Source organism: Neoarius graeffei, chromosome 24 (assembly GCF_027579695.1).
Source record: "Neoarius graeffei isolate fNeoGra1 chromosome 24, fNeoGra1.pri, whole genome shotgun sequence".
In the NCBI taxonomy this organism is placed as follows: Eukaryota; Metazoa; Chordata; class Actinopteri; order Siluriformes; family Ariidae; genus Neoarius; species Neoarius graeffei.
Genome location: NC_083592.1, coordinates 60,495,031 through 60,508,531, shown reverse-complemented (window position 1 = coordinate 60,508,531; position 13,501 = coordinate 60,495,031). Strand labels below are relative to the sequence as shown.

At 48.9% G+C, this 13,501-nt stretch overlaps 1 protein-coding gene across 1 annotated transcript in view; it reads left to right on the top strand.

Moving 5' to 3' along the window:
* Positions 1-9,632, top strand: part of LOC132872632 (protein HIRA) — a 55,017-nt gene extending 45,385 nt beyond the window's left edge. Inside the window, exons 19-25 of the mRNA XM_060907578.1 lie at positions 5,712-5,873; positions 6,163-6,221; positions 6,361-6,463; positions 6,561-6,683; positions 6,796-6,959; positions 7,571-7,659; positions 9,141-9,632. Coding sequence (XP_060763561.1) covers positions 5,712-5,873; positions 6,163-6,221; positions 6,361-6,463; positions 6,561-6,683; positions 6,796-6,959; positions 7,571-7,659; positions 9,141-9,257 — 817 coding nt within the window. The 3' untranslated portion in view covers positions 9,258-9,632. The remainder of the gene's footprint in view (positions 1-5,711; positions 5,874-6,162; positions 6,222-6,360; positions 6,464-6,560; positions 6,684-6,795; positions 6,960-7,570; positions 7,660-9,140) is intronic.
* The last annotated feature ends 3,869 nt before the right edge of the window (positions 9,633-13,501 follow it).

The following is a 13,501-nucleotide window of genomic DNA, read 5'->3' as shown; positions in this document are numbered from 1 at the left end:
CCCGCCGACTGCCGACTGGCCTACGCGGACCTCCACCGGGCCGTCCTCCAGCGCATGGGGCGCACTCCTGAGCAACAGCGCCAGCACTTCCGCGCTCTGCGCTTGGAGGAAGTCAGCCGGCTGTTCGCGTTCGGCCAGCAGCTCCGGGACGTCTGCTGGAGGTGGCTGAGGGCCGACGACCGCGACGCCGAGGGGATCATCGACCAGGTGGTGCTGGAACAGTTCATCGCTCGCTTGCCCGCAGGAACCGTGGAGTGGGTCCAGTGCCACTGCCCGGCGTCGCTGGATCAGGCAGTCGAGCTGGCGGAGGATCATTTGGCGGCTGTTCCGGCGGCAGGACAGCAGATGGCGTCTACTCTTCTCTCCTCTTCTCTCTCTCTCTCCCCCTCCTTTTGTGTCCCGTCCTCGCCCCATTCCCCCACCGCGGAGACAGGGGCCGGCACCACCCCAGCCGGCCCGCCGCACCCGCGGTGCCCTCCTGTTTCTCCCTTCTGTGTCTGTCTCCACCCCCAGGTGAGTGAGCCCCAGAACACCGGTGCAGAGGGAAAGCCCGGGCCGGTTTGCTGGCGCTGCGGGGAGCCGGGCCACCTTCAACAACAGTGCACGGCAATGGAGGTGGGTGCGGTGGTTTGGATCCCCGATGCACCAGAGGCCGCCCTCGATCGGGCCGGAGCGTATCGCATACCGGTGAGTATCCAAGGGGCTACATATCAGGCGTTGGTGGATTCGGGTTGTAATCAGACCTCAATTCGCCAAAGCCTGGTGCAAAACGAGGCATTGGGGGGAGCACAGGGGGTGAAGGTGTTGTGTGTGTGTGTGTGTGTGTGTGTGTGTGTGTGTGTGTGTGCACGGGGATGTTCACAGCTACACTTTGGTGTCGGTCCACATTTTTTTCAGAGGGGAAAAATTTATAGTGAAGGCGGTGGTTAATCCTCGCCTTACCCACTCTTTGATTTTAGGGACTGATTGGCCGGGATTTCGGGGGTTAATGACACGCTTAGTAAAGAGTGGGTCCTGCCATTTGACAGGGGGAGGTCCCGGTGGGGGCGGCACGGTGGTGTAGTGGCTAGCGCTGTCGCCTCACAGCAAGAAGGTCCTGGGTTCAAGCCCCGGGGCCAGCAAGGGCCTTTCTGTGTGGAGTTTGCATGTTCTCCCCGTGTCCGCGTGGGTTTCCTCCGGGTGCTCCGGTTTCCCCCACAGTCCAAAGACATGCAGGTTAGGTTAACTGGTGACTCTAAATTGAGCGTAGGTGTGAATGTGAGTGTGAATGGTTGTCTGTGTCTATGTGTCAGCCCTGTGATGACCTGGCGACTTGTCCAGGGTGAACCCCGCCTTTCACCCGTAGTCAGCTGGGATAGGCTCCAGCTTGCCTGCGACCCTGTAGAAGGATAAAGTGGCTAGAGATAATGAGATGAGATGAGGTCCCGGTGTCGCTTTGGCGGGAGCAGCTGTCACAGAGCCGTCTACGTCATCTCCACATCAGAGTGAGGAGCCGCCGGCTCCTCCTCTCTCTATTGGGGAATCCCTCATGGATTTTCCGTTAGAACAATCGCGAGACGAGACTCTGTGACATGCGTTTGACCAAGTGAGCGTAATCGATGGTCAAACGCTCCAGCCAAACGCCACCCTGTCCTTCCCCTATTCGCAATTATGAAGGATAGGTTATACCGAGTGACGCAGGACACTCAAACTAAAGAGCGAGTCACGCAGCTTTTGATTCCGAAGAGACGCCGGGAATTGGTATTCCAGGCGGCTCACTTTAACCCCATGGCTGGACACTTGGGGCAGGATAAGACACTAGCCCGAATAATGGCCCGATTCTATTGGCCGGGGATTCGCGGCGATGTTCGTAGGTGGTGTACGGCATGCTGCGAATGCCAGTTAGTGAATCCAGCAGCCATTCCAAAAGCGCCTTTGCGCCCTATTTCATTAATCGAGACCCCGTTTGAGAGAATTGGGATGGATCTCGTCGGGCCATTAGATCAGTCAGCACGAGGGTACCGCTTTATATTAGTTCTGGTGGACTATGCAACGCAATACCCGGAAGCAGTGCCTCTGCGCAATATCTCAGCACGCAGTATTGCAGAGGCACTCTTCCGCGTTATCTCCCGAGTCGGAATCCCGAAAGAGATTCTGACTGATCAAGGCACTACATTCATGTCACGGACACTGCGCGAACTGTATGGGTTATTGGGGATTAAGCCGATCCGCACCAGTGTGTATCACCCACAAACGGACGGTTTAGTGGAACGGTTCAATCACATCCTCAAAAATATCATTAAAAAATTCGTAAGTGAGGACGCACATGATTGGGATAAGTGGCTCGAACCCTTGTTGTTCTCAGTGCGAGAGGTTCCCCAAGCCTCCATGGGGTTCTCCCCGTTCATTATTATATGGGCGTAAGCCGCGCGGCATCCTAGACGTGCTGCGGGAAAATTGGGAGGAGGGACCTTCACAAAGCAAGAACGAAATTCAATACGTTATGGACCTGCGCGCAAAACTCCACACGCTCACCCACTTAACTCAGGAGAATTTGCGGCAGGCCCAGGAACGGCAAGCCCGCCTGTACAACAAGGGTACGCGCCTTAGGGAGTTCACCCAGGGAGATAAAGTACTCGTACTGTTGCCCACTTCGAGCTCCAAATTGATTGCCAAGTGGCAAGGACCCTTTGAGGTCACACGGCGAGTCAGGGACGTCGACTATGAGGTGAGGCGAACGGACAGGGGTGGGGCGCTACAAGTTTACCACCTCAATCTGCTTAAACTCTGGAACGAGGAGGTCCCCGTGGCGTTGGTGTCGGTGGTTCCGGAGAAGGCGGAGCTGGGGCCAGAGGTTCAAAAAGGGCATTGGCATCCCGTACCTCTCCGGTCCCCTGTGGAGACCACCTCTCCCCGACCCAACTCACGGAGGTCGCCCAGTTGCAGACCGAGTTTTCGGATGCGTTCTCGCCCCTGCCCGGTCGCACTAACCTCATAGAGCACCACATGGAGATGCCCCCGGGGGTGGTAGTGTGTAGCCGCCCTTACAGGCTACCCGAACACAAAAAAAAGGTGGTTCGGGAAGAACTTGAGACCATGCTTGAAATGGGCATCGTCGAGGAGTCCCACAGTGACTGGAGCAGCCCGGTGGTCTTGGTACCCAAGGCCGACAGGTCGGTCCAGTTCTGTGTGGACTATAGAAGAGTCAACGTGGTGTCTAAATTTGACATGTACCCAGTGCCTCGTATTGATGAGTGGCTCGATCGACTTGGCACGGCTCGCTTTTATTCGATGCTGGATTTGACGAAGGGATATTGGCAGATCCCCTTGACTCCACTATCCCGAGAGAAAACGGCCTTTTCCACACCGTTTGGTTTACACCAATTCGTCACCCTTCCGTTTGGGCTGTTTGGGGCGCCCACTACGTTTCAGCGGCTGATGGACAGAGTCCTCCGCCCTCACGCCACTTATGCGGCCGCCTGTCTGGATGATATTATCATTTATAGTAATGACTGGCAGCGGCACCTCGAACACCTGAGGGCCGTCCTTAGGTCGCTGAGACGAGCAGGGCTCACAGCCAACCCAAAGAAGTGTACGATTGGGTGGGTGGAAGTACGGTATCTGGGCTTCCACTTGGGCAAAGGGCAGGTGCGTCCCCAAATTAATAAGATGGCAGCGATTGCGGCCTGCCCGAGGCCCAAGACCAAAAAGGGGGTGAGACAGTTCCTGGGGCTGGCTGGCTATTACAGTAGGTTTATACCTAATTATTCGGACGTCACCAGCCCGCTGACTGACCTCACTAAAAAGGGGGCACCAGATCTGGTCCAGTGGACGGAGCAATGCCAGCGGGCTTTTTCTGAAGTGAAGGCTGCACTGTGTGGGGGGCCACTTTTACACTCCCCTGACTTTTCTCTCCCCTTTGTGTTACAGACCGATGCGTCGGACAGAGGGCTGGGGGCGGTTTTGTCCCAGGAGGTGGAGGGGGAGGACCGCCCCGTCCTGTACATTAGCAGGAAGCTGTCAGTGCATGAGGGGCGCTACAGCACGATCGAGAAGGAGTGTCTGGCGATCAAGTGGGCGGTCCTCGCCCTCCGTTACTACCTGCTGGGGCGCCCTTTCACCCTCTGTTCGGACCACGCGCCCCTCCAGTGGCTCCACCACATGAAAGATGCCAACGCGCGGATCACCCGTTGGTATCTGGCACTCCAACCCTTCAATTTCAAGGTGGTCCACAGGCCGGGGGCACAGATGGTCGTGGCGGACTTCCTCTCCCGTCGGGGGGGGGGGGGGGGGGGGGGGGGTCGGCTGCAGGCCGGACGGCCGCCCGGCCTGAGTCGGGCAGTGGGGGTATGTGGCAGCGGGGGCATGGTCAAGCGCCGGTCTGTGACAGGAGGGCGGAGTCAGGGAAGGTAAGTGGCAGAATCGCTACACCTGACGGCAATTAACCTGTGTTTGTGTGTTTTCCCAGTGACTGCGCCCTATTTGAGGAGGGAGAGCGAGAGCAGAGGGGCTCTTCCCTGGACGAGACGCTGGTGTGCGTGTCTCGGAGTGTTTGAAATACATATTGTTGTACTGAAAAGCGTGGCAATAAAGCCTCTGTTTACACTTGATCTCTGTCCTGCCGTCCTCTGTGCTCCACCCACACGTATTGAGCCTTACAAAGTGCTTCAGTGGTAACTATAAGACGTGCGCTGAATAAACAAGGATTTCATGGCCGGGCTCCAAGACGCACTCCACTCTTGACCACAATGAACATCAAAAGCCAACTAGAATATGTCAGGAGTAATTTGGATAAGACTACAGAGTTTTGGGAGACAGTTCTATGGACCGATGAAACCAAACTAGAACTGTTTGGACATATGGACCAGCGGTATGTCTGGCGTGCAAAAGGCCAGGCTTATGATCAGAAGAATACCATCCCCGCAGTCAAGCATGGAGGTGGGTCATTGATGATTTGGGGCTGTTTTTCTGCGGCAGGAACTGGCAATCTTGATCGTGTACCTGGCATCATGGATACCCAGAAATACCAGGCCATTTTAAAGAGGAACGTGATGCCTTCTGTTGACAAATTAAACCTTGGTGATCAATAGACTTTCCAGCAAGACAATGATCCCAGGCACACCTCCAAGTCAACCAAAGCTTGGTTGAAAAAAAGATCCTGAAATGTCCTGGAGTGGCCTTCTCAGTCACCAGATTTAAATCCAATTGAAAATCTTTCTTTGGTGGGATGTAAAGAAGGCAGTTGCAGCATGGAAGCTATCAAACATCACTGAGCAAGAGGCTTTTGCACGTAAAGAATGGGCAAAGATTTCAATCGAGAGGTGTAAGAAGCTTGTCAGCACTTACCGAAAACATTTGTTAACAGTTATAAAAGCTACAGGATGCTCCACAAAGTACTGAAGCTGGGGGTTGAATAATAGTGCACGTGTTGAAAGGCTTAACTTTGAAGTTCAAATGAAAATGTAAGTCAACTTCTGTTGTCAAAATAACTCATATGTATCAATAAATGTTTTGTTATTTGAGTATTTTTTTTTTTGTCATTATCTTTCATCCACATCATTGTCTTTTGAGGTGAGGGGGTTGAATATTTCTGATTGCAACTGTGTGTGTGTGTTATTTATATATATATATATATATATGTGTGTGTATGTATATAAATATAAATTACACACACATTTTCTGCTCCTCTTTGTGACGTCTCAACATCACATTCTCCTCCTCTGTCTCCGTAGTGACGTGGTTGCCGTGGCGTGTGAGGACCGGACCCTCTCAGTGTTCTCTACGTGTGGGCGGAGACTCTTCCCACCAATTATGCTCTCTGCACCAATCACTATTCTGCATTGCTCTGCCCACTTTGTGATGGCAGTGACTGCATCAGCCTCGGTTTCTGTCTGGTACTGGCTCCACCCAATTTAGCATAACCTCACAGCACTGATATTGGCATTAATGAGCGTAGTTTGGACTGGGATGGGATGCTTTCTAAACGCTTTTAAAGTATGTGATAAGACAAACACTACTGAAATGCTTCTCTATAAAACCATCAAGGACGTCACTAGATCAGTCTGTGTGAATTTGGGACACAGCCTTAAAATGGACAACATTTTGGATGGAGCCTTAATGTTTTTCGTAAATGTGTTCTTATGCTCACAGTGTGTGTGGTGTTTTTGTGTTTTTCCTCCCCAGGGATATTCAGAATCAAGTAGCTCTGGTCAAAAATGAATCTCTGAACTCTCTCTTATCAGGTGAACTCCTTCACACACATGACAATTCTTACCTGTCTGTCCCTCTGTTTCTCCTGTCTATCTGTGTCCCTGTATAAACCCCCCATCTCTTGCCTTCCTGTCTGTCTCATGCTCTGCCTGACACTTGTCTGTCTCACAGGTTCTGATACAGTGGTGTTCTCCATGTTAACCGAACGCGGTGTTCCTGTAGTCACGGTGTCTAACGGCCGGTCCTACTCCTTCAGCTCATCTATGGAGACGTGGTGAGACACACACACACACACACACACACACACACACACACACACACACACACAGAGTCTCTCTCTGTGTCTCACTCATGCTTTGTCTGTGTGTCAGGAATCTGATTGTGGATAAACAGGACTCTCTGGTTCAGTGTGCAGATTTCAGTAGTTGTGTTAGCTCCCATGATGCACTGGGCTGCACTGGACCTCTTGCCACCACTCAGGGACGGAACCTGAGGTACGAGCACTCCGATTGGTCAGCTACCTACTGACGCCCTCTGTGATTGGACAGTTTATAGTATCCTGTTGTAATCTGGCTGTATGTCTCTGTTTATCTGTCTGTCTCTCAGTGCGGGACGGCTAGCGTCTCGTCTCTCGTCCACTCCTCATCATGTTCAGCAGATGATGACCCTGTCCTTCCTGGAGAATCAGGTCTCCTCTGCGCTCCTCCTCCACTCTGCTAATGAGTACAGACACTGGCTGCTCATCTACACCCGCTTCCTCGTCAACGAGGGTGAGGAGCTCAGGATGGAGGGATAATGAGGGATGAATGTATGATGGAGAGAGGATAAAGGAGGTGTGGAGGATGAACAGATTGTGTCAGGAAGATACAGGAAAGTCAGAAAGGGATAAGAAAGATTCAGGGATGAGTGGGAATGGAGGAACAGAGGGATAGAAGGATGGGAGGAGTCATGGAGAGGAGATAAATGCACGTCACTAAAGACTTCATGCTGACATCATGTAAATCATTACATCATCAGTGAAGCGAAGGCACCCAGCGATTGGGTCAACGTCACACGTTGCATTGTATTGTTTGGTGAATTTTGAATGGGTCGTGTTGCCAAAATCCGAGGGGGGGGTGTACAGAAATCTACAGTATGAGCAGAAGATTTGCGAGTGCACAAAGCAGTCTGATTGCGAGCTGGGTGTATCTGAGACACTGCAAAATCTGAATAGGAAATGAATAAATACTGCTCTGAAATTAAAAGACCAAACTCTGGGTTAAAGACAGGAATAAAACTCCATATTTTAATAAAATTTTAATGAATTGAGTCAGGAATTGATTAGGGGGTGTGAACGCGTATTTGCTGACTGAAGTGTGTGTGTGTGTGTGTGTGTGTGTAGGTTATGAGCAGCGGTTGAGGGAACTGTGTAAGGATTTATTGGGCCCGGTGCATAAATCCAGCAGCAGTGCCTGGGAGTCAGCGGTGCTGGTAAGTTTATTAGAGGAAGAGAAATGGCGCCATCATGTGTTTAAACACTGATCACCAGCACTGTAGAGAGAAAACAACAGACAAGGAGTTAGAGAAACATGATGAGGTACAGTTTTTAACAACATGCAGGCACCGTTTTCACTTCTTCCTCACAGGTGTGATGTAAACTTTGAGACATTTTACAATCAAATCCATAAATCTTTGGATGTCGACAATATTATTTTAGCTGTTGACCAAAGTATAATATGGTTGAATGAATATGAAAATGTGATTTTCAGGTTTAATTTGAGGGTCTTTTACATCTGAATCAGGTGAACAGTGTAGGAATTATACTGTTGGAATTGGACAGTTAACAGCTGTTCCATGGTCAAATGTGTGTTATTCCATCGTTATTTATGAGTAAGCAGATAAAATATCTTGAGTTGATTGCAAGTGTAGTTTTTGTGTTTGGAAGTTGTTGCTGTTAACTCTCAATATTAAGTCCAAAGAGCTGTCACTGCCAGACAAGCAAGCCATCATTAGGCTGAAAAGTCAAAACAAATCCATCAGAGAGAGAGGACAAACATTGGGTGTGGCCAGCTCAACTATTTGGTACATTTTTAATAAGAGAGAATGTGCTAGTCAGCTCAACAGCAAAACCCCCAAAGACCGTGGAAACCAATTGTGATGGATGAGACGTTGTGATTACTGTCTCAGTCATCTAGTTGATTTGGAGGGTTTCCTTGTTGGGTTGGTGAGGGAGGTGTGGCATTTATCAGAAATGGGTTATACTGGTGCGCAGGTGTGTTCCATTAGGTGTACCCTCAAATTAAAGCTCAAAGCCTGCACTCGTGTTCATTGTTTAATTTAAACTCCAGTATACTGTAGCAGATGTAAAATTAACTGTCAATGGCCAGATATTTATGGACCTGACTGTGTTTAGGGTTTGTTTCGGTCTCTCCCCATGTCCTCACAGGAGAACCCTGATCATTTGTAGGGCTTTGTGTCCATATTCTTTCACTATAACTCTAAAACTTGTTTAGTGATGTAATAAGGAAGAGTAATTATTGTCCTGAAACATGTAATAATTCTCATCGTCATGGTAACGGAATGAAGTGACGATAATCCTGTGTTAAATGTCATAACGTGTCACATCACTCAGGATATCATCTTCTGATGATCTCAGAAGGGACCTGTGCAATAAGGGATTTGTGCAATGTTTCCAGTTGAATGTAGCTTTGTGTTTTAGTGTTTTTAAGTTTGAGGTTTTTTTTTTTTTTAAATATTAGTTCGTTAGTTTACTAGTTGTCTCTGTGAGTTTGCTTGTTTTGTTTTTATAATTTTTATATAGTTTTAAATTAAGTTTTAGCTTAATTTAAATCCTTTTATTAGTTTGTTTTGCACTAATGTGGATTGCACTCCAGTTTCGTTGTACATGTTCAAATGACAAAGATATTCTATTCCATCATAATTCTGTATTTTGTGTGTGCGTGTGCATGCAGGGTATGAGGAAGAGAGACCTGCTGATGGACGTGCTGCCTGTGGTGGGACAGAATCTACGATTTCAGCGTCTCTTCACCGAGTATCAGGAACAACTGGAGCAGCTCCGCCCCAAATAGCACTGTACTTGTGGCCCCACCCCTTAAGCATAATAATATCACCCACTCTTCATTGTCCCGCCTCCCTAATTAATGGAGGTCTGAGTATGAAGGGATGAACTTTAATAGGAGTCACAGAGCTGTCTCACCCACTCAGTCTCTCTTTCTGTCTTTCTCTGTCTCTGTACCTTGTAGCCTGAATAAGGAAAGAGTAGAGACAGAGGGTGAAACATTGTTTGTGTACAGGACTGACGATGGACAACTTGAAGCTTCGCCCTCAGTCAGTTTTTGTATTGTACATGTTTGTAAACACTTTTTTTTCCCCCTCCTCTTTTTGTATGAAAAAAATCAACAGACAGATTCATTTAGAGAAAATAAACAGTTGATTTAATTCTACAGTGTGTGTATATGGTGTGAAATCTCACTCAGGATATAGGCCTGATCACAGCACTGCGACAGCGTTGGATAAAGTCATAAATGACTGCTGGTCTCTGATCAGGGTTTCATCTCCTTGTGTTTGATCTCAGAAATAATGTTGGAGGTAAGGGAACGGCTCTTTCCTCGCTCAGGTCTTAGTGACTGACTGTAATGAGTTTGTAAGGGTTAATGGTCACTTGTTTTAAAAACTAACAGTGGGAGTAGATCTAATGTCTAGCAGTAAGCTACTTCACATCCTGGGCACAGCATTGGGAAAGCTATGGAACAGCTATAAATAGCTGACTTGAAGATCTAAAAGACCTGAAGGCTGGATACAGTGAGTATATATCAGTGATGTAGAGAAGCACAAATCCATGAAAAGAGCTTAAAAAAAGACAAAACAATCTTAAACTGGATCCTGTAATGCACACGGATACAGTGGAGGGAGGCCAAAAGCAGGCTGACATGTAAGCAGTCTAGCAGCTTTATTAACTGTGCTAACCATAACTGTGCTAAAGAGGACTTAACAGTCTAACTTTCTTGTTTGGGCAGCATGTCTGTTTGAATTGAGGAAAAAAAACAACCAATTATTGAGAAAGTCAACAATCACTCCCAAATAATGGGCAAGAATGAGTGGTCCTGGGCTATTTATTAAGCTGTTTTTAGATTTAAGTGGGCCAAAAACATTTTTTTTTTTTTACTTAACTGGAGAAAATTTAATTTGCCATCCAGCTTTTGAAAATTTCCAAACACTGAAGTTTTAGTAAAGTATAAATCAGTAGACATCTCGGAGCCACAGTGCTGAGTATCATCAGTATAGAAATGAAAGATTGTTTTTCCTGATTATCTTACCCAAGGGAAGCATTTACAATAACAAAAGCACCAGATCCTATACTGGTCCTTGGGGGACTTCACAATCAGTAGATGGAGCCGATAACATTGAATGTGAAAGTCCTGTGATATAAGATGGGACATAAACGAGTCCAGCACAACCCTCTTAAGGCCCATCATGTGCTCCAGTTGCTCAATAAGGATCCACAATGTCAAAAGTGGCACTGAAATCTAGTGAGAATACAGTAGCACAGTGTGATCAGTGCTAGTCCATTTTTGAATTTGTATACAGAGTATATGACCTTACTAAGAGACCGGGTACAGGGGATATGACCTCATTGTGAGAGAGTGGGTACAGGGGTACGACCTCATTGTGAGAGAGTGGGTACAGGAGTACGACCTCATTGTGAGAGAGTGGGTACAGGAGTACGACCTCATTGTGAGAGAGTGGGTACAGGGGTACGACCTCACTGAGAGAGTGGGTATGGGGAGACAGGATACGACCTCACAAAAAGAGCGGGCACAGGGGATATGACCTCACTGAGAGCGAGCAGATACAGGGGATACGACCTCACTGAAAGAGAGATGGTACAGGGGATACAAACTCACTGAGTGTGGGCACAGGGGATACGACCTCACTGAGAGAACGGGCATAGGGGTATGACCTCACTGAGTGTGGGCACAGGGGATACAACCTCATTGTGAGAGAGTGGGTACAGGGGTACGACTTCACTGAGAGAGCAGGTACAGGGGATATGACCTCATTGTGAGAGAGTGGGTACAGGGGTACGGGGACACGGGATATGACCTCACAAAAAGAGCAGGCACAGGGGATATGACCTCACTGAGAGAGAGGGTACAGTGGATACAACCTGAGAGAGCAGGTAAGGGGGATACGACCTCACTGAGAGAGCAGGCACAGGGGATATGACCTCACTGAGTGTGGGCACAGGGGATACAACCAGTGTTGCCAGATACTGCTGACGTTTTCCAGCCCAAAACATGTTCAAATCCGCCAAAATGCACTTAAAACCGCCCAATCTGGCAACACTGGATACAACCTCATTGTGAGAGAGTGGGTACAGGGGTACGAATTCACTGAGAGAGTGGGTACAGGGGATATGACATTGTGAGAGAGTGGGTACAGGGACATGGGATACGACCTCACAAAGAGAGCAGGCACAGGGGATATGACCTCACTGAGAGAGAGGGTATAGGGGATATGACCTCACTGAGAGAGAGGGTACAGTGGATACAACTTCAGAGACAGCAAGTACAGGGGATACAATTTCACCATGACAGAGTGGGCACAGGGGATATGACCTTTTGTTAATAATTTTTGAGGTAAAGGAGTAGATCTGGAGAATCCTCAGGTATGGAGTGTTTTGGTAAACTGGGATGTATGGATGCTGTTGCCCCCCCCCCCCCCCCCCCACTCACTCGTGTTTGTTGAGTGAGTAAGATTTGTTGTGGCCACACGAAAACTGGGTACCTCGCAGTCTCAGGCTAAACTGTAGGGGATCTCGGAGGTACAGTGGTCCCCAGAGGTCAAATGCACAGGCTCACATGGAGTGACACGCCCTGCATTGGCCAACCACTGTCCTGCTGCCTTGTGGGTAAGTTGAGGATGACAAAGGCTAGGGGAGCACACCCTGAGAGAAAAGCAACATGTGTGGTGGTGTGCGACAGGCGGTTCTCCGAAAGACTGGTGTTCTGGCAGCCTCCTGCAGCTGTGGAAGAGTGCTGGTTGTCTTGGGCTTTCCTTCGCCACCAGGTCCCACTTTCTCACGGTGAAAAATTGCTGCTGGGACATGCTCACCCCCAATGGCACCCTAAATAATGTCTCTGCACAGGTATCCACCTCTGCCTTGGTGAGACCAGCACTGGAAACGGAAAGTCTAGTGGTGATAGAGTGTCTGGTGACAGGAGCAGGTTTGAATGCACTGGGAGCTCCTAGTCAGATCCCTGCACGCCAGTGGCACAGGGCTATTTATGGTCACCAGCAGCTGGGCTGAGTGGCAGCTGCTCTCGGCAGACTCCTGTGTGACTGAGCAGCCCTATTTAGGAGCCACACTGCTTATCCCAAGTGGGGAGGGGCCTGGAAAAGGTGGCCTAAGCATTGCCCACTCAGAGTATCCTGGATAGGCTACCACACCTATTGGGACATTCCACTCTGTGAACAAAATAAATGCAAGAAAACTGTCCCTCTTAAACTGGCAACATGGAACATTCGAACCCTGCTGGACGCCAATGATGAAAGACCTCAGTGAAGAACTGCACTCACTGCAGTGGAACTCAATGGCTACAACATTGACATTGCCGCTCTGAGTGAGACAAGGTTCCTGGAAGAAGGCTCCCTGAAGGAGGATGCCTACACCTTCTTCTGGAAGGGATACCCTGCAGGAGGACAACACCAGCATGGTGTAGGACTTGCAATAAAAAATAGCCTCCTACCAAGACTCACTGAAACACCAATTGGCATAAGCGAAAGGCTCATGTCACTCAGGATCCCTCTGGCTAAGAAACGCTATGCTACCCTCCTAAGTGCCTATGCACCAACACTACCATCAGGGGATGACGTGAAGGACTACTTCTATCAATCACTAGATGAGGCTCTCCATCATATACCCAAGGAAGACAAGATCCTTTTGCTGGGCGATTTCAATGCTAGAGTGGAGAAAGACAACAAGGTATAGAGTGGTGTCATTGGTGGGCATGGCATTGGTTATGTCAATGCAAATGGTCTGTGTTTGCTAAGCCTCTGTGCTGAGCATGGCCTAACCATCACAAACACACTCTTCCAGCTCAAAAATAAACACAAAATATCCTGGATGCACCCATGTTCCAAACATTGGCACCTGCTGGACTACATCATTGTGAGACGGTCTGAGATAAAAGACGTCTTACTCACTAGTGCAATGAGAGGCGCTGAGTGCTGGATAGATCACCAGCTCATTATGATCAGGCTCCTGGTGAAAGTACGCCCTGCTGTCCTTCTCCAGAAGCCAAGAAAGAAG